This window comes from Salmo salar, chromosome 09 (assembly GCF_965601325.2).
Source record: "Salmo salar chromosome 09, fSalSal1, whole genome shotgun sequence".
Lineage (NCBI taxonomy): Eukaryota > Metazoa > Chordata > Actinopteri > Salmoniformes > Salmonidae > Salmo > Salmo salar.
In genome coordinates this window covers 40,822,080-40,842,342 of record NC_138299.1, presented here as the reverse complement: position 1 = coordinate 40,842,342, position 20,263 = coordinate 40,822,080, and the positions used below count along the sequence as shown (strand labels likewise).

The 20,263-nt window shown below is 40.6% G+C and overlaps 1 protein-coding gene across 2 annotated transcripts in view; it reads left to right on the top strand.

The window, feature by feature from the left end:
- The window catches only part of LOC106611317 (metabotropic glutamate receptor 1), a 47,890-nt gene extending 29,130 nt beyond the window's left edge, over positions 1–18,760 (top strand). Inside the window, exons 4-10 of one of the 2 annotated variants that reach the window (XM_014211372.3) lie at positions 5,090–5,325; positions 10,046–10,292; positions 11,743–11,911; positions 12,352–12,478; positions 14,007–14,395; positions 14,896–15,422; positions 16,119–18,760. In XM_014211372.3, the coding sequence (XP_014066847.1) occupies positions 5,090–5,325; positions 10,046–10,292; positions 11,743–11,911; positions 12,352–12,478; positions 14,007–14,395; positions 14,896–15,422; positions 16,119–17,106 (2,683 nt within the window). In that variant the 3' untranslated portion in view covers positions 17,107–18,760. The remainder of the gene's footprint in view (positions 1–5,089; positions 5,326–10,045; positions 10,293–11,742; positions 11,912–12,351; positions 12,479–14,006; positions 14,396–14,895; positions 15,423–16,118) is intronic. The other variant, XM_045723669.2, reaches the window with a different exon arrangement.
- Positions 18,761–20,263: the final 1,503 nt, after the last annotated feature.

The following is a 20,263-nucleotide window of genomic DNA, read 5'->3' as shown; positions in this document are numbered from 1 at the left end:
AGATTACATTAGAGTAGAGTAGAGTACAGTACATTACAATAGAGTACAGTAGAGTGCAGTAGAGTACGTTATAGTACCGGACAGTGGAGTACTGTAGAGTGTACTAGAGTACAGTACAGTATAGTAGAGTACCTTAGAGTACAGTACAGTACAGTAGAGTACAATACAGTAGAACATAGTACAGTACAGTATAGGAGCATAGAGTAAAGTACAGTAGTGTAGAGTACAGTAAAGTAGAGTATAGAACAGTTTAGTAGAGTACAGTACAGTCGAGTAGAGTACAGTAAAGTACAGTAGAGTAGAGTAGATTAGAGTAAAGTACAGCAGAGTAGAGTACATTAGAGTACAATAGAGTAGAGTACAGTACAGTAGAGTACAGTACATTACAATAGTAATAGTGGAGTGGAGTGCAGTAGGGCGTAGTAGAGCACAGTACAGCAGAGTAGAGTAAAGTAGACTACAGTAGAGTACAGTACAGTAGGGTATAGGACAGTATAGGAGAGTACAGAACAGTTTTGTAGAGTACAGTACAGTACAGTAGGCTACAGTACAGTATAGTAGAGTACAGTATATTATAGTACAGTACAGTGCAGTAGAGCACAGTACAGTTGAGTAGAGTACATTGCAGTCGAGTAGAGTACAGTACAGTCGAGTTCAGTAGAGTGCAGTACAGTAGAGTACAGTAGAGTAGAGTACAGTAGAGTACAGTATAGTAGAGAAGAGTTAAGTACAGTACAGTAGAGTAGAATACAGTAGAGTACAGCATAGTAGAGTACAGTATAGTAGAGTACCATACAGTATAGTAGAGTATAGCACAGTACACTTGAGTAGAGTACAGTACAGTTGAGTACAGTAGAGTACAGTATGGTAGAAGACAGTAGAGTCAATAAGAGTTGAGTAGAGTAGAGTACAGTACAGTAGAGTAAAGTAGAGTACAGTAGCGTAGAGTAGAGTTCTGTACAGTAGAGTGGTGAAAAAGTACAGTACAATAGGGTACAGTAGAGTGCAGTAAAGTACAGTAGAGTACAGGACAGTGGAGTACTGTAGAGTGTACTAGAGTACAGGACAGTAGAGTACAGTACAGTACAGTAGAGTACGGTAGAGTGGAGTGCATTAGAGTACAGTAGAGTACTGTAGAGTAGAGTACAGTAGAGTACAGTATAGTATAGTACAGTACAGTGCAGTAGAGTACAGTACAGTTGAGTAGAGTACAGTGCAGTACAGTAGAGTACAGTACAGTGGAGTGGAGTACAGTATAGTAGAGTACATCACAGTAGAGTGCAGTACAGTAGAGTACAGTAGAGTACAGTGGAGTAGAGTACAGTAGAGTAGAGTACAGTAGAGTACAGTAGAGTAGAGTATATTACAGTACAGTGCAGTAAAGCACAGTACAGTTGAGTAGAGTACAGTATAGTAGAGTACATCACAGTAGAGTAGAGTACTGTACAGTAGAGCTCAGTAGAGTGCAGTACAGTAGAGTACATTGCAGTAGAGTAGAGTACAGTAGAGTAGAGTACAGTAGAGTACGGGACAGTAGAGTACAGTATAGTAGAGTACCATACAGTACAGTAGAGTAGAGCACAGTACAGTTGAGTAGAGCACAGTATAGTTGAGTAGTGTACAGTGCAATCGAGTGGAGTAGAGTACAGTATAGTAGAGTACATCACAGTAGAGTACTGTACAGTAGAGTACAGTAGAGTGCAGTACAGTAGAGTGCAGTACAGTAGAGTAGAGTACAGTAGAGTAGAGTACAGTAGAGTAGAGAAGAGTTAATTAGAGTACCGTAGAGTAGAGTACAGTAGAGTAGAGTACCATACAGTACAGTAGAGTAGAGCACAGTACAGTTGAGTAGATCACAGTACAGTTGAGTAGAGTACAGTGGAGTCTAGTAGAGTAGCGTACAGTATAGTAGAATACAGTACAGTCAAGTAGAGTAGAGTACAGTAGATTAGAGTAAATAGAGTAGAGTACAGTAGAGTAGATCAGAGTAAAGTACAGTAGAGTAGAGCACATTAGAGTACAGTACAGTAGAGTACAGTACAGGACAGTGGAGTACTGTAGAGTGTACTAGAGTATAGTACAGTAGAGTAGTGTATAATACAATAGAGTACAGTAGAGTAGATTAGAGTACAATACAGTTGAGTAGATTAGAGTACAGTACAGTTGAGTAGATTTGAGTACAGTACAGTTGAGTAGATTTGAGTACAGTACAGTTGAGTAGAGTACAGTACTCTGGACCAGGTATTCCCAAACTGGGGTACCCACAACGCCGTAGGGCTACATCAATAACAACACAATGTCAAATACAGGTAGCTCAGTCAAATAATTAATATCCAATCACATTAACCGTTACTCTCTCGCAGAAATTCCACTAACGGTCTGTATGTAGCCAAACGTGGCTGCTGCTCATGTTGGTATCTGTACTGATGGCGCAAAACCCATGACAGGGAGCAAGGCCCCTGAACTCTCGTGTATTTTCTGCACTATGCAATGATATGGGCAGCGACCATGTAACGCTTTTACAACATACAGAAAGTATTGACACGTTTTTTTTTAATTGAGAGACGAGCTTAAAGTTTTCTTTACTGACCATAATTTTCACTTGTCTGACCGCTTACATGATGACGAATTTCTCACACGACTGACCTATCTGAGTGATGTTTTTTCTCACCTGAATGATCTGAATAAAGGATTACAGGGACTCTCCGCAACTATATTCAATCTGCGGGACAAAATTGAGGCTATGATTAAGCCTCCAGTCCACTTACCGATATCTGAACAAGAGAGCCTCATTGAAATTGCAACAAGCTGTTGTGTGAAAATTGAATTGCCAGATTTCTGGATTGTGCTGCGCTCAGAGTATGATGCCTTGGCAAATCGCGCTGTTAAGACACTGATGCCCTTTGCAACCATGTACCTATGCGAGAGTAGATTCTCGGCCCTCACCAGCATGAAAACTAAATACAGGCACAGACTTTGTGTGGAAAATGATTTAAGACTGAGACTCTCTCCAATACAACCCAACATTGCAGTTATGTCACACCCTTCTCATTAACCTGTGCTGAGTTATTCACAATTTTCGATGAACAAATAAGGTTTTATATGTAAGATGGTTAAATAAAGAGCAGAATGATTGATTAGTATTATTATTTGTGCCCTGGTCCTATAAGAGCTCTTTGTCACTTCCCACGAGCCGGTTGTGACAAAAACTCACACGCATTCTTATGTTTAATAAATGTATTGTATAGTGTATGTGTGGCAGGCTTACAATGATGGCAAAAAACATCATTTGAGAGTGCGCTGACCCTGGTGCTAGAGAGGGTACACAGCTGGAGGTTGAATGTTTGAAGGGGTACGGGACTATAAAAAGTTTGGGAACCACTGCTCTAGAGTACAATAGATTATAGTACAGTACAGTAGAGTGCAGTAGATTAGAGTGTAGAGTACAGTACAGTGTAGTAGAGTACATTAGAGTAGAATACATTACAGTATTGTATAGTATAGTAGAGTAGAGTAGAGTAGAGTAGAGTAGAGTACAGTACAGTACAGTACAATAGAGTACAGTACAGTAGAGTAGATTAAAGTAGAGTACAGTACAGTATAGTACAGTACTGTAGAGTACTGTAGAGTACAGTACAGTAGAGTAGCGGAGAGTACAGTAGAGTAGACTATAGTACAGTGCTGTACAGTACAGTACAGTAGAGGGGAGTAGAATAGAGTACAGTAGAGTAGACTACAGTAGAGCACAGTAGAGTATCGAAGAGTAGAGCACAGTAGAGTATCCATTTTTTGCACTCTACATGTGTGTGTGGTCTCTCTAGGAGACAAGAGGCCTTTTCTAAATACCAGAGGGCTCTTTCATTGAATGCTGACATGACATTTGTCATTGTCTTTGATTTGGGTGTATTGGGTTCCTTGCGTCTATGTAAAGGTTAGACAATACAACAATTCTATGTGTCCCACATCGAAGTGATTTGGCCTCGTTGAGTGTGTTTTGTTCCTACTATGGTTTGTGTGATGACTTCTATGTGCTGACGTCAGAGCAGCAAGTTCTTGGCACATAGTGTGTGTGTAGTGCTGTGAAACAGATGGCTATATACTGGTGATGTTGCCATGCTGGAGAAGGGAGGAGGACATTCATTCAATTGTTACATTTTTGTATCATTAGCATATTCACCTGGCAAGGCTGCAAGGAGTGTAGTTCTAAGTATTACAGATGTCGGATCTTAATTTGATCACTAATTTGATCACACTTCCTACGAATTTAGGAAATGGAAACTTGAGTTTTAAAAAGGCTCCTAAAGTTTGTAATTTCCACTTTGAAATTTCAGACTTGATTTTCCCTAACAAAAAATGTATCATCCCCTACAAAAATGTCCATTAATTATAATCCACATAATAATTCACATTTCCTGTTGCTGCAGGATTATTTTACTGCTATAGCAACTGGCTCAAATTAAGATCCTACATCTGTATGATACTGATTCAGCTGTCCTGTCCCCTATAGTGATGGCTGGGCAGACAGATATAAGGTGGTGGAAGTCTTCGAGCAAGAGGCTATGATGATGTTACTGTGATGTTATTGTGTCCCTAAACTATGACATGAGTGCACGCAACACAGAGGCTATATTCATTAACTTTACTTCTGTTATGCTCTGCAATATTCTTTGTTTGGGACACAGTTTTCCTAGACAGAGAATCTCATAGGTTATATTGGCCCTGTCTTGCTGACCACTTTATGAGGCGCTTGCTACTTGGCAAGCACTTTACTTGTCCCAGAAGGTAAGAGTAGTAACACCCAGACTTCAATTCTCTTTCTCTTGCGGTTTTGTCACACCATAGCTTCAGCTTTTGTTGTGACGCTTGAATATGCTGTCTTGCCACATCCCTCAGACTCTACGACTTGTGTCTCTTCGATGTAGGCAAAGAAAAAACGTTTGTCTCAGTCCCTGACAGATTCATGTAAAACCATTCCAAACATATTTTTTAGGATCCCATTGAAACGCTCTAAAGGACCATCCATTTAAGGGTGGTAAAGAGTTGTCCTAACAGTGATGTTACTACAATGCTACTGTGTCTCTCTCCACAGTGATGGCTGGGCAGATAGAGATGAGGTGGTTGAGGGCTATGAACAGGAGGCTGTGGGCGGGATCACTGTGAAGCTACAGTCGGAGGAGGTCACGTCTTTTGATGATTACTTCCTGAAGCTTCGCCTCCACACCAACACCAGGAACCCGTGGTTCCCTGAGTTCTGGCAGTACAGGTTCCAGTGCCGCATCCCAGGGCACCCGCTGGAGAACATGAACTACATAAAAAACTGCTCAGGTAGATATGATAGTGTATAATAATGGTTTCTTCAGAAGGGTTGATGACTTACATTGTAAACTAACATGGTATACTTGATGTTGTCTCAATAACTACGTTAAGATTTTTAGATTTGATATCATTTTGGTATTTTTGTTTCAAAAGTCTAGAAGCTTCATGAAACTCGAACGAATATATATTTCTTCTATTATGCGTACTTTAGGGTGGACATTTCTGTGCGTCTACTGGAGCCATACAATAATATTATGTTTTGTTTTTTTATTTCTGAAACATTCTCCTGGCCAACCAAAGATGATCTAGGTAAATTGAATTATCATAGCACATTTGATCTCACAATTTTTTTTTTATAATCAAGATTAATTAATTAGCTAAAGCTATATTGATCACTTGAAACAATGCTCAGAAAGCATGTTTTCAAAATGTTTTTTTGTTGTTGCATTTTTATATTCCTTTTGAGCTAGCTGTATATTTACTTTTTTAACCCAAGCTTGTCGAGTCGGGTACAAATCTAGTCATGAATTCTATAGAAATTACTTATTTTTGTTGTCAAAAACAATGTATTGAAGGTAAACGTATATATACACTGCATGCAACAGTATAGATTAAAAAATATATATTTAGCATGAATTTACATTTCTCTTTTACATGTCCTGTTTCCTTGGTCAATCTGCTGTTGCTATTTTTTTCCAATCTATATCCAACTTGTTTTGACAAGAAAGACTCCTCTTCCACCTCATTTCACAAATCAAGCTCTAAGTTTCTCTACTTCCTATGTATGAGAGGGATATTGATCATGTGTGATAATCAGAGACAGCGTTATAGTCTGCTGTTGAGTCACATCTATTGTTTCTTTGCATAGAGCTCCAAGATGGTGAGTGTGTATTTTATCTGAATGATCTCGTAAAGCACGTCACTCTGGCAATATACATAGAGGTCCACTGATATTGTGATTTATCAAGAGACAACTCTAGGATTTGTTTGATGGGAAGTTATTACCCTTTGTGGTTTAGACGGTTTTTCCTAGGCTGCATGGAGACCAAATCAGAGTCATAGCAACCCTGAAATTCAACCCTACCAATGTATATCTGTTGACCTCTACTATATAAGGCTATTGGGGTGGTTTTATGCATTGCAGTGAGATCACAACAACTGGTTTTGAGATTGCTGTATAAAACATAGCCCAATAACATTTGAAAGCATTAGATGAGATGCCAACTGGCTGGTCTGCCTTGTAGAACCACATGCTGCATGATCCTATATGGACCTCGGCCCAATACGTTAAGACACCGTGGTGTTAGAATGGATGCCAGTGTGTACATACAGTACACACACTTAAGTAGTAGGTTTCATGACATTACAAGATTTATCAGTAGGATGAGATGAGGACAAAAAAAGATGATCAATTGTTCAGTTGGTAGAGCATGAGGCTTGCAACACCAAGACAGGGGGGTTGTTTCCCGGGACAACCCATACGTAAAATGTATGCATGCATGACCGTCAGTTGCTTTGGATAAAAGCATCTGTTAAATGGCATATATTGTTATTACTATTATCTTATATTAAACTAAACATGGTCAACAGCTGATATACTTGAAAAGTGAAATAGTAGTGATTATCTGTATGCTTGTAACGTACTACTTTATCAAGAGTGAAAAGTTAGTGAAGTAAGTAAGGGTCAAACTCAAGGACTCATTCTAAATGGGGCACCATCAGGTATATAACTGAATATAACTCTCACTCTGCCTGCCACTATCCAGTACAACCCTATCCAATCTATCGTTGGTGTATTTGTTAGTACTTGTATCACTCAGTGAGCTGATTGATTTAAAAAAAGAACACAAGCCCGACTACAAACAAACACATCTGAATACCGAGCAATCACTGCAGAACTGTTGGATTTACAAATTGATATGAACACAATTGTTTATTTGATGCTTAATGTTGATCACTTTCTGTACCGGATACTGTTATTAACATTGAGATATTGTAGTATAAGATCACCAACGGGATGTGCTACTTATACTGCTTCTAGCTTGCTTAACGCTTGTTAATCCATTAGGGTGGCCCTGGACCTATTGTATATTGTTCTCTTCAAATACTATACCTTTTGTAAATCATCAAAGTGTTACCCTGCAGTCTCCATCTTTTAACATATGGCAGAATACGGTTTCATTCACGAGCCCTGTATTTCTGGCAAACAAAGGATACAAATGGATCGAGGGAGGAAGGAATACATTAGAATAATAGATTTTCTTCCTCTGTCAATTAATTATAATATCACCATTATTTATACCTAATTGAAGGGCGACTTGCAAATACAAAACTTTTGGTGGCTCCATGGTAACAGGAATTCTTTGATGCCATAATATAATGCCTGCTCTTTGATGCCCTAAACCACAAAACAGTACAGAACAGTACAGAACAGAACAGTACAGAACAGTACAGAACAGAACAGTACAGAACAGTACGGAACAGAACAGTACAGAACAGTACAGAACCGTACAGAACAGAACAGAACAGAAGAACAGTACAGAACAGAACAGTACAGAACAGTAAAGAACAGAAGAACAGTACAGAACAGTACAGAACAGAACAGAAGAAAAGTACAGAACAGAACAGAAGAACAGTACAGAACAGAACAGAAGAACAGTACAGAACAGAACAGAAGAACAGTACAGAACAGAAGAACAGTACAGAACAGTACAGAACAGAACAGAAGAGCAGTACAGAACAGCAGAGAACAGTACAGAAGAGAACAGTACAGAACAGAAGAACAGGACAGAAGAGAACAGTACAGAACAAAACAGAAGAACAGTACAGAACAGAACAGAAAAACAGTACAGAACAGTACAGAACAGAACAGAAGGACAGTACAGAACAGAAGAGAACAGTACAGAATAGAACAGAAGAAGAGCACAGAACAGAACAGAAGAGAGCAGTACAGAACAGAACAGTACAGAACAGAACAGTACAGAACAGAACAGTACAGAATAGAACAGAAGAAGAGTACAGAACAGAACAACAGTACAGAACAGAACAGAACAGTACAGAACAGAACAGTACAGAACAGAACAGTACAGAACAGAACAGTACAGAACAGAACAGAAGAACAGGACAGAAGAGAACAGTACAGAACAGAACAGAAGAACAGTACAGAACAGAACAGAAGAACAGTACAGAACAGGACAGAAGAGAAGAGAACAGTACAGAACAGAAGAACAGTACAGAACAGAAGAGAAGAACAGTACAGAACAGAAGAGAAGAACAGTACAGAACAGAAGAGAACAGTACAGAACAGCAGAGAACAGTACAGAACATTACAGAAGAGAACAGTACCGTACAGAACAGAACAGAACAGAACAGAACAGTACCGTACAGAACAGAACAGAACAGAACAGTACAGTACAGTACAGTACAGTACAGTACAGAAGAGAAGAGAACAGAAGATAACAGTTCAGAACAGCAGAGAACAGTACAGAACAGCAGAGAACAGTACAGTACAGAACAGAACAGAAGAGAACAGAACAGTACAGAACAGAACAGAACAGAACAGAAGAGAACAGAACAGAACAGAAGAGAACATTAGAGAACAGAACAGAAGAGAACAGTACAGAACAGAACAGTACAGAACAGAACAGTACAGAACAATACAGAACAGAAGAGAACAGTACAGGACAGAACAGAACAGAACAGAACAGTAGAGAACAGAACAGAACAGAAGAGAACAGTACAGAACAGAACAGTACAGAACAGAACAGAACAGTACAGAACAGAAGAGAACAGTACAGGACAGAACAGAACAGAACAGAACAGTAGAGAACAGAACAGAACAGAAGAGAACATTAGAGAACAGAACAGAAGAGAACAGTACAGAACAGAACAGTACAGAACAGAACAGTACAGAACAATACAGAACAGAACAGAACAGTACAGAACAGCAGAGAAGAGAACTGTACAGAATAGTTCAGAACAGTACAGAACAGAACAGTACAGAAGAGAACAGTACAGAACAGAAGAGAACAGTACAGGACAGAACAGAACAGAAGAGAACATTAGAGAACAGAACAGAAGAGAACAGTACAGAACAGAACAGTACAGAACAGAAGAGAACAGTACAGGACAGAACAGAACAGAAGAGAACATTAGAGAACAGAACAGAAGAGAACAGTACAGAACAGAACAGTACAGAACAGAACAGTACAGAACAATACAGAACAGAACAGAACAGTACAGAACAGCAGAGAAGAGAACTGTACAGAATAGTTCAGAACAGTACAGAACAGAACAGTACAGAACAGAACAGTACAGAACAGCAGAGAACAGTACAGAACAGAAGAGAACAGAACAGTACAGTGCAGAAGAGAACAGAACAGAACAGTGTGTCCTTCTGATGCCCATAGCCTAAAATTATCGAAAGTTAATGTGGATCCATATAAACAAATTTGCCCAAGAATAATAATAAGCATGTGTCTTTGGACAACCTATACTTCTTTTGCAATATGTCAGTCTGTATTATGCTGCCAAAAATGTGATAATAGAAAAATATGATTGTTTATTTCATATTCAGCTATGAATATCTATTCCACTTTGTATTGCATAGCATTGTAGCGTTATATTATTGTTGTATAATGGTTGCAGCACTGAAACATGTAGCACTTTCTTTCTTTCCATTACAGGAAAACAATCCATCCCTAATCTTCATTTCATGTTTTAATTACAGGTTACGAAAGTCTGGAGGACAACTATGTCCAGGACAGTAAGATGGGGTTTGTCATCAACGCTATCTACGCCATGGCTCAGGGTCTGCATGACATGCACAGCCACCTCTGCCCCGGCCATGTGGGACTGTGTGAGGCCATGGACCCCATCGATGGAAGCCAGCTGTTGGAGTTCCTCCTGAGGACCTCCTTCACTGGGGTGTCTGGAGAAGACGTGTGGTTCGATGAGAATGGGGACACGCCTGGCAGGTAGGTGTAGCCCAGGTGATTTGGAGTCACGTTCTCGTGGTGGCATAGCCCTGTCATAAGACGTAGAACCAGTGTGGCCCCGGCTTAAGATGGGATTTCCTCTTGATCTAATGGTTAAGAAGTTGGTGCCTTAGAGCGAGATGACTGCACTAGAATCCGACCAGTACAGCAACTCTTTGTATTCAACACAAATCCCCTGACAGTGACAATACTGTTGCAGATGATTAGAAAGATGTTCCCAGAAGCTCATTATGGATCAATTCTACTGAAACATATCAAATACATGTACTTGTCAACTTTGTAAGAAGAGAAGCTCCTTCATATATATATTTATCCCAAAGTTCATTTTAGGGAGATAAAACAACATCTCATGGCAGAATAGGGACTGTGAAATGACACACACACACACACACACACACACACACACACACACACACACACACACACACACACACACACACACACACACACACACACACACCACACACACACACACACACTCTCTATCACACTCTACACACACACACACACACACACACACACACACACACACACACACACACACACACACACACACACACACACACACACACACACACACACTCTCTATCACACTCTAACACACACACACACACACACACACACACACACACACACACACACACACACACACACACACACACACACACACACACACACACACACACACACATCTCTATCACACTCTAACACACACACACACACACACACACACACACACACACACTCTATCACACTCTAACACACACTCTACACATGTATTATTCTTTAGTTGTATTGTTTGTATATCGTTGTACTTGAAGTTTGTGTGACTGCCCTTGTCTATCAGTGTTTTGTTACATGTCATGTTATATGTTCTTTGTGAGGACCCCAGGAAGAACAGCTGCTGCTTCGGCAAAAGCTGATGGGAATCCGAATAAACCAATAAACCAAAGTCCCCTGACCATTAATATAATTTAATCTGTTGCATTCCCTTTCACAATGAAAATAAGTCTATGTACACTTGAATCAAATGCAAGTTTCAAATTTTATGTGCTAAGATATTTTATATGCGCTAAGATATTTTATATGTGCTAAGATATTGTATATGTGCTAAGATATTTTATATGTGCTGAGATATTTTATATGTGCTAAGATATTTTATATGTGCTAAGATATTTTATATGTGCTAAGATATTTTATATGCACTAAGATATTTTATATGTGCTAAGATATTTTATATGTGCTAAGATATTTTATATGCACTAAGATATTTTATATGCACTAAGATATTTTATATGTGCTAAGATATTTTATATGTGCTAAGATATTTTATATGCACTAAGATATTTTATATGCACTAAGATATTTTATATGTGCTAAGCTTTGTCAACAACGATCTTCATCAAATCACCTGTCCCTCCTCTGTTAGGTATGAAATAATGAACCTCCAGTATGTGGAGCCTGGTGCTTTCGACTACATCAACGTGGGTTCGTGGCACGAGGGTCAGCTCAGCATCGATGACTACATGATGCAGATAAACCGCAGTGACATGGTCCGCTCCGTCTGCAGTGAGCCCTGCTCCAAGGGAGAGATCAAGGTGCGGGTCAATAGCACATACAGTACACACACACACACACACACTGATGCTACTGAACCGTATTATTCATGTATCCATTGACTTTCATTAACACTAGGACGCCCACTGGCATTTGATTTGGTAATTAAAATCAATCTGTCTTTGTGAAAGCTTGTGTTAGCCCAACTAACACATCAGCAATCTGCAATAACCTTTCAGTTTGCAGATCTGTAAGGTGTAAGAAATATGGTTGACTCTCCACCACTACCCTGATTATACCTATACAGGCCCTGCAGGGCCTTTGGGAAGGGTAGGGGTAGGGGTAGGGAGTGAACTGGGAGCGGCTGTATGAGTTAGGGGAGTAAGTAGAGCGGCTACACTAACAGTGTTATCTCATCCTGTCTGTCGGTGTTTTTAATGATCTAATACATACAATCACTCAATGTGTTTGATGGATACAGGTGATCAGGAAGGGAGAGGTGAGCTGTTGCTGGATCTGTACGCCCTGTAAAGACAACGAGATCGTCCAGGATGAGTTCACCTGCAGGACCTGCGAGCTGGGCTGGTGGCCGGACCCCGAACTGGAAGGTACAGCCATTCTCTCTTCCATATCTACAGAATTGTGGCTAAATGGGAACAAACGAAAGGGTGCAAAACAGTGCCATCATGCTGTTGTTTTTGTTAGGAGGGTATGCTGTTATATATATACACAGCTAATGAGGGCCAAAATACACCTGGTTACAGTACATCAGAGGATTCTATGCCATATATTATCATCTACCATTGTATATATCTTGTGTATTATTACCTGACATTATAGTAGGCCTACAGCCTATTGTCTATTTGCAGTGAATATTTAGATGGAGTTCCTTGCTCACGTGTTTCGCTTTGCCTTTCTGTTCAGCTGTATAATAGCATAATATTTTCGAGATCAGAGCAGATATCTCATTCACAGGGGAAGCTCCATTCCCCCAGGGGTTATTACGCCGTTATGTTGACGTTCAGTTCCCTAAAACCTTCACAGGACAACAGTTAGTTTCAGCACAACAGAGTTTATTCATCCATAATGGTTAGTAGCAGCAGTATATCACCCACCTGTCCTATACTGCTGTCCTATTTTCAGAGGTGTCCCTATGGCTCCAGAGCACCATTAATCATGTTCAACGTGTTGCAGACAGCCCTACTTCTCTCTTGCTGCTGATGCTTACCCGTTCTACTTTCAAAAGGGCTTTCAAGCTCTTCAAACGCTTCAGACGCTCTCCTTTAAATTCATTCACATTTCTTACTTTTAGGCCAGAGTCATTAGACATGAAACGACAATACTGACCCAAAAATAATTGCGAACAGCTTTGTGAAAATAAATATTTTGTTTAGATAGCAATTATTTTAACTATCATAACACAAACTACTTAATGACCTTATTTGATTATTTAGTTTTTGCAGTTTGATGTTGATATAAAATTGGTCAGTGAAATATTTGGCATCAGTTAGGTGTGTCTGTGAATGGATACTGTTGTGATGTTGGATGCTTGGACCAGTGGTATGTTGCAGTGATTTAATGAGTCCTGCTGCAGTCCTGTCCTTCCCCCTTCCCTCCCATGGTTATGCTCTGTACTCCAGCCTGTCTCTTCCTCCCCTCCCCATGGCTAGCTGTGCCGTGCACTAGCCCTCCCTAAGTAGAGAGGGGGTTTATTTATAGTTGAGCTGAAAACCTACTTTAATTCTTGGTGTGTTTTCAAACTGGAGGCAGCGGTCACACAGGCTCGTTGGTGGTTGATTTGGTGAAAGTGAAATTCTATAGACTACCCATGTTTAATGAATAATATTCTGGGAAGCATTCATTCTGGGCAACTGGGCAGCATTCTAATTTCGACCCACTATTGGTTTCTACCTTTGTGATTTTGAGTTATTTTCCTAATATTGAATTATTAAGAAGTGTCAGGTAAGACATACTTTGAAAGATATTGGACTAGGACCTAGGTTAAATCAACCAATCAACCCATCGACGAATCAACCCATTCGCCTATTACATTAGAGTCTTTGTCCTTTGTTTCTAGTGAAACCTCTTCAGAGAAAGGTCTCACACATTTTCTCTTTATCTGTGTCTTCTCCCCAGGTTGTGAGCCCATCACCTTGCGGTACCTGGAGTGGGGGAACCCAGAGTCCATCGTCCAGGTGGTGTTTGCCTGTTTGGGCATTCTAGTCACCTCCTTCGTCACTTTCATCTTTGTCTTGTTCCGAGACACGCCCGTGGTCAAGTCCTCCAGCCGCGAGCTCTGCTACATCATCCTGGCCGGCATCTTCCTGGGCTACATCTGCCCCTTTACCCTGATCGCCCGGCCCACCGTGGCCTCCTGTTACCTGCAGCGCCTCCTAGTGGGCCTCTCGGCCTCCATGTGCTACTCAGCGTTAGTCACCAAGACCAACCGCATCGCACGCATCCTGGCAGGCAGCAAGAAGAAGATCTGTACCAGGAAGCCGCGTTTTATGAGCGCCTGGGCCCAGGTGATTATATAGATTTATTCCTTAGTCTCTTTTTTTGTATTCATCTGTTCGGTTTTGATTTTGGAAGCGTTCGAAATGGCACCATATTCCCTACACAGTACACTACTTTTGACCAGGGCCTTCTCAGGGCTCTAGGGCATGCTCAGGGCTCTGGTAAAAAGTACATTACATTTACATTTAAGTCATTTAGCAGACGCCCTTATCCAGAGCGACTTACAAATTGGTGCATTCACCTTATGATATCCAGTGGAACAACCACTTTACAATAGTGCATCTAAATCTTTTAAGGTGGGGGGGGGGGGTTAGAAGGATTACTTTATCCTATCCTAGGTATTCCTTAAAGAGGTGGGGTTTCAGGTGTCTCCGGAATGTGGTGATTGATAGAGTACTACAAGGAATATAATGTTATTTCAGACGCATCATTTTTTTTGTCTTTGGTGTGTCTGTGATCTTGAAAAACGTCATATAAAACCTGTCTTCTTCTTATTTTGTATAATCAGCTGGTGATCGCCGGCCTCCTAGTCAGTGTCCAGCTCACCCTGGAGGTTACTCTGATCATCCTGGAGCCGCCCATGCCCGTCAAGTCCTACCCCAGCATCAGGGAGGTGTACCTCATCTGTAACACCAGTACACTGGGCATGGTGGCGCCGCTGGGCTACAACGGCCTGCTCATCCTGAGCTGCACCTACTACGCCTTCAAAACGCGCAACGTCCCGGCCAACTTCAACGAGGCCAAGTACATCGCCTTCACCATGTACACCACCTGTATCATCTGGCTGGCGTTTGTCCCCATCTACTTCGGCTCCAACTATAAGATCATCACCACGTCGTTCTCCGTGAGCCTGAGCGTCACCGTGGCGTTGGGCTGTATGTTCTCGCCCAAGATGTACATCATCCTCGCCAAGCCGGAGCGTAACGTGCGCAGCGCGTTCACCACCTCGGATGCCGTGCGCATGCACGTGGGCGACGGCACCTGCCGGAGCAACAGCCTGCTCAACATGTTCCAACGGAAGAAGAACTCTGAGAAGTAGGTTGATGTAATCCTGGGTCCATATTCACAAAGAGTATCAGAGTAGGAGTGCTGATTTAGGATCAGTTTAGCCTTTTATATCATAATGAATAAGATTACACGGACAGGTGGGACCTGATCCTAAATCAGAATTCGTACTCTGAGACACTTTGAGAGTACAGACCTTTCTCCTGAGGTACCACTGGGATGCTGATTTTTGTCTTACAGTAATTAACTCTCAGATTCTTTGTCCCACATGGCACCCTATACCCTATGTAGGTTAGTTCTCTACTTTTGACCAGGCCCCAAAGGTATTGCACTATGTAAGGAATATGGTGCCATTTGGGACACAGAGAGAGTATATTATGCCAGATCCAGGTCAAATGCTCAATTAAAAAACACCTTAACATTTGATCTGTTGCTGAATATAATGAAAACCAGCATACACATAAGTACTATCAGGATACACTGTACCACAGCATAATGGTTTATAGTATATTGGAAATACATTCATCTGAATATATAAATAAAGATATACAATCCTCAGTAAGGTATAGTTCAACCCAAAACGTCACCATCAACATAGAATTGATCTGATTTTAACGTTCATTTAAAAATAAAATGTATTTTTACATGAACCAGAAATGCTGTTGTTGTCTTCACTTTTCTGAGTTCCTGTGAAAGAGCTAACAGCCATCTTTATTCTGTTTATAGTTCTAATGGAAAGTCTGTGTCATGGTCTGAACCAGGTGCAAGACATCATCCTCCAAAAGGGGAGCACAATTGGCACAGACTGTCTGTGCACGTGAAGAGACAGGAAGCAGGATGCTCCAATCAGATGGCTGTCATCAGACCCTTAACTAACACCTACCATAACACAGGCAGCAGCATGGCCATGGAGTTCTCTGACCTCAGCACCAAAACTCTGTACAACGTAGCCGAGGAGGACGAGTGCGACCTAGTCAGATACAACCCTCCCCTTAGTCCGCACATGATGGCCCACGGGCAGATAATGCCCTCCATCAGTGGGCCGATGAAAGAGGTGGATGAGGTGGTTGAATATTATCCCCCTGTTGAGCACATGCCCCTGCCACAGAGCAGAGTGATCCCCCAACAGAGGGTCATCACGGACCACCTACTGTTACAGTACAACAGTGATTTCATCATCCCTGAGCTCAATGATATGGACATGATCAGTCTGCCCGGCCCTGGCCCTATGGCTGGTGGGGGCGGTGGTGGTTTTGGGGGCCGGTCTGGGAGCAGTCATGGCAGGCCTGTGTACCACCAGGCTCATCTCATCCAGCAGCATGCAATCCTGCCCCTGCAACTAGACCTTGGCCCCTTTGATGACGAGGAACCCACCTCCACCCTAGAGATAGAAGAGGAGATTGAAGAGATTGAAGAGATTGAGGAGATTGAGGAGGAGGAGGTAGAGGAGGAGGAGGAACAGTTTGGCCTCCTCCATGGATATATGTATGACAACGGCTTGATTCACGAAGAAGAAGAGGACGACGTTGTTCAGATCAAATCAGCCATGGAGGATTCTATGGCCCTGATGCCCCCCTCTCCGTTCCGTGATACAGCGAGCATGGGGAGCCCTTTTCACAACACCTCACCCGTGTCCGAGTCCATATTGTGCACCCCTCCGAACTATGCCTCCGTCATTCTGAAGGACTACAAAGAAAGCTCCTCAACTCTGTGAACATGTACTGTAGATATAGTAGAATAATATAGAGCCATTTTGTAGCTGATGACTTGTAGCATATTGTTTGTGTTCCATTTAATGACCAGTAAGAAATGGCAACAATGTCTTGAATAAGTTATTGAGTGGCTGACTGGACTATATTGGTTGACTCATGAAATCTACGAGCAAAAGTGTTTGTGCTTACATGGACAAAAGTGAGCAAAAACACACAAGGCACACTTTTAAAAATGTATTTTTGTTGTATAGCAAATATCATGGAGAAAAGACAAAGATTTAACCATCGCAAAATGCATTTCCATGTTTATGCAAGAGATGAAAAGCTTTGAACTTGCTCTAGGCTTTGTGCTTATTAGGAAAACAAAAAGATAAGATAGTCCTACCTATTGAAGTAATTTAAGTAGAAGTTATTCAGGGTACAATACAGTGTAAATTTCAGCATCATCAGGTATTACAATAATGATTGTGTTTGTTGCTTGTTTTTATAAAGGCAAACTTCCACCGCTTGAAATTAGATGGTTTATCAATTATAATGCTACCAGACTATCCCACATGTAGTTCACACAAATATTTGTATAAATGATATATGCGCTGTGTAGGCCTGTGTTTACTAATAGAACAATAACCTGTAAATGTAAAATATTCTAGATTAATGTGTTTTGTTGTTTTGCTCATATCAAGTGTGTGTTATATTTTGAAAAAAGAACAAAGATTATTACCGCATCTGTCCTCATCAGATAACGTCAGAATGAACTTATGATACTGATACAATACCTACTGTAAGAATGTAGCAAACAAAACCAGAAGGATTTTCAAGTGCCATGTATCCTGTATGCTTCCATTTACACAAGATATATATATATTTTTTTATGTCTCTCATTTCAATTGCAAGTTTGTATATTTTATAAACAGCCCTCTAAACCCATACTTGCAACAGTTTCTATTTAAGCAATAAGGCCCGAAGGGGTGTGGTATATGGCCAATATACCACGGCTAAGGGCTGTTCTTACGCACGACGCAACTCGGAGTGCCTGGATACAGCCCTTAGCCGTGGTATATTGGCCATATACCACAAACCCCAGAGGAGCCTTATTGCTATTATAAACTGGTTACCAACCTAATTAGAAGAGTAAAAATAAACGTTTTGTCATACCTGTGGTTTACGGTCTAATATACCACAGCTTTCAGCCAATCAGCATTCAGGGCTCAAACCACCCAGTTTAGAATATAATATGATTGCCAAAAATGTAATAGATTGTCATTTGAATGTCATTTGAATGTCATTTGTTTTGTGAATGAACTGTATGTAGTATCCATCCTATTTTGGTAACGATTCAGATTAGTTTACTAAAGGCATTACTATGTAAAGTTTATTTAACAATTTATAAATGTGTTGTTTATTGTGACTGTTGGGTTTGTACAACATTATTCTTACTTTTCACAATTGTTAAGATCTCACTATATACAATGTAATAAACAATGGGTATTATCATCAGTAATATGAATAGGCTGTTTGATAGAAATGGCTTCATAGAGTTGAGTAGGTGTTCTGTTTAAAACATGTATCCGATATAGCAGTGCAGAACAAAGTCATTGTCGTTTAGATTCTGAAGGATATATGTTTTGTTAGAATAAATTAAATCTTTTTTTTTCACGTGTACCGTGTCATTCATTCATGACGCCTGTCTGTATTGGTCACATGCAGCAAAAAGAAAGTATAGCCATTCTCTGGTTTATATCACGAGCCTACAACAAGCCTGATGTTGCAGTAGATTTTTGAACATGGCAGGGGGTTTAGTATATGCACAGAGTACACGTTAAAAGTGGTCATTGGAGAGCGAGGAGTTGGAAAAACCAGCTTCGTCTCGCGTTACGTCCACATGCGCTTCAAGGAACGGAGTTGACTTCGCGTTGAAAACGACTGAATAGGACGACGAGACCGTGCTGAGACTTTAGCTTTGGGATGTAAAGAAAGAAGGTTTATAGGACACACACAGCTGAAATATTATCAACAGATGTTTCCAGTTTCTTTTCTCACTCATAAAACAATTATGCCTAGAAAGAGCAATAAGATTATCGAACTAACTCAATAAATCCGATTTGAGTGAATGTTCAAGAGCACATATATTTATTTCACTGTGGAATTGGTTGACAATATGATAATCTTCACAGTTCTGTGTTTCTCTGCTTTGGATAAATCAAATCAAATGTTATTGGTCACATACACATATTTAGCAGATGTTATTGCCGGTGTAGCAAAATGCTTGTGTTCCTAGCTCCAACAGTGCAGTAATATCTAACAATTCACACATGTCTAAAAGTAAAAGAATGGAATTAAGAAATATATAAATATTAGGACGAGCAATGTCGGAGTGGAATTGACTAAAATACAGTGAAATACAGTATGTAAACATTATTAAGGTGAACAGTGTTCCATCATTAAAGTGACCAGTGATTCCATGTCTATGTACATAGGTCAGCCTCTAAGGTGCAGGTTTGAGTAACCGCAGTGCTCTCCAGAGAGTAGTGAGGTCTGCACAAAGCATCACCGGGGGCAAACTACCTGCCCTCCAGGACACCTACAGCACCCGATGTCACAGGAAGGCCAAAAAGATCATCAAGGACATCAACCACCCGAGCCACTGCCTGTTCACCCCGCTACCATCCAGAAGGCGAGGTCAGTACAGGTGCATCAAAGCTGGGACCGAGAGACTGAAAACAGCTTCTATCTCAAGGCCATCGGACTGTTAAACACCCATCACTAACTCAGAGAGGCTGCTGCCTACATACAGACTTGAAATAATTACCCACTTTAATAAATCGATCACTAGTCATTTTAATAATGCCACTTGAATAATGTTTACATATCTTGCATTACTCATCTCATATGTATATACTGTATTTTATATGATCTATTGCATCTTGCCTATGCCGCTCGGTCAATGCTCATCCATATATTCATACAGTGCCTTGCGAAAATATTCGGCCCCCTTGAACTTTTTGACCTTTTGCCACATTTCAGGCTTCAAACATAAAGATATAAAACTGTAATTTTTTGTGAAGAATCAACAACAAGTGGGACACAATTATGAAGTGGAACGAAATTTATTGGATATTTCAAACTTTTTTAACAAATAAAAACTGAAAAATTGGCCGT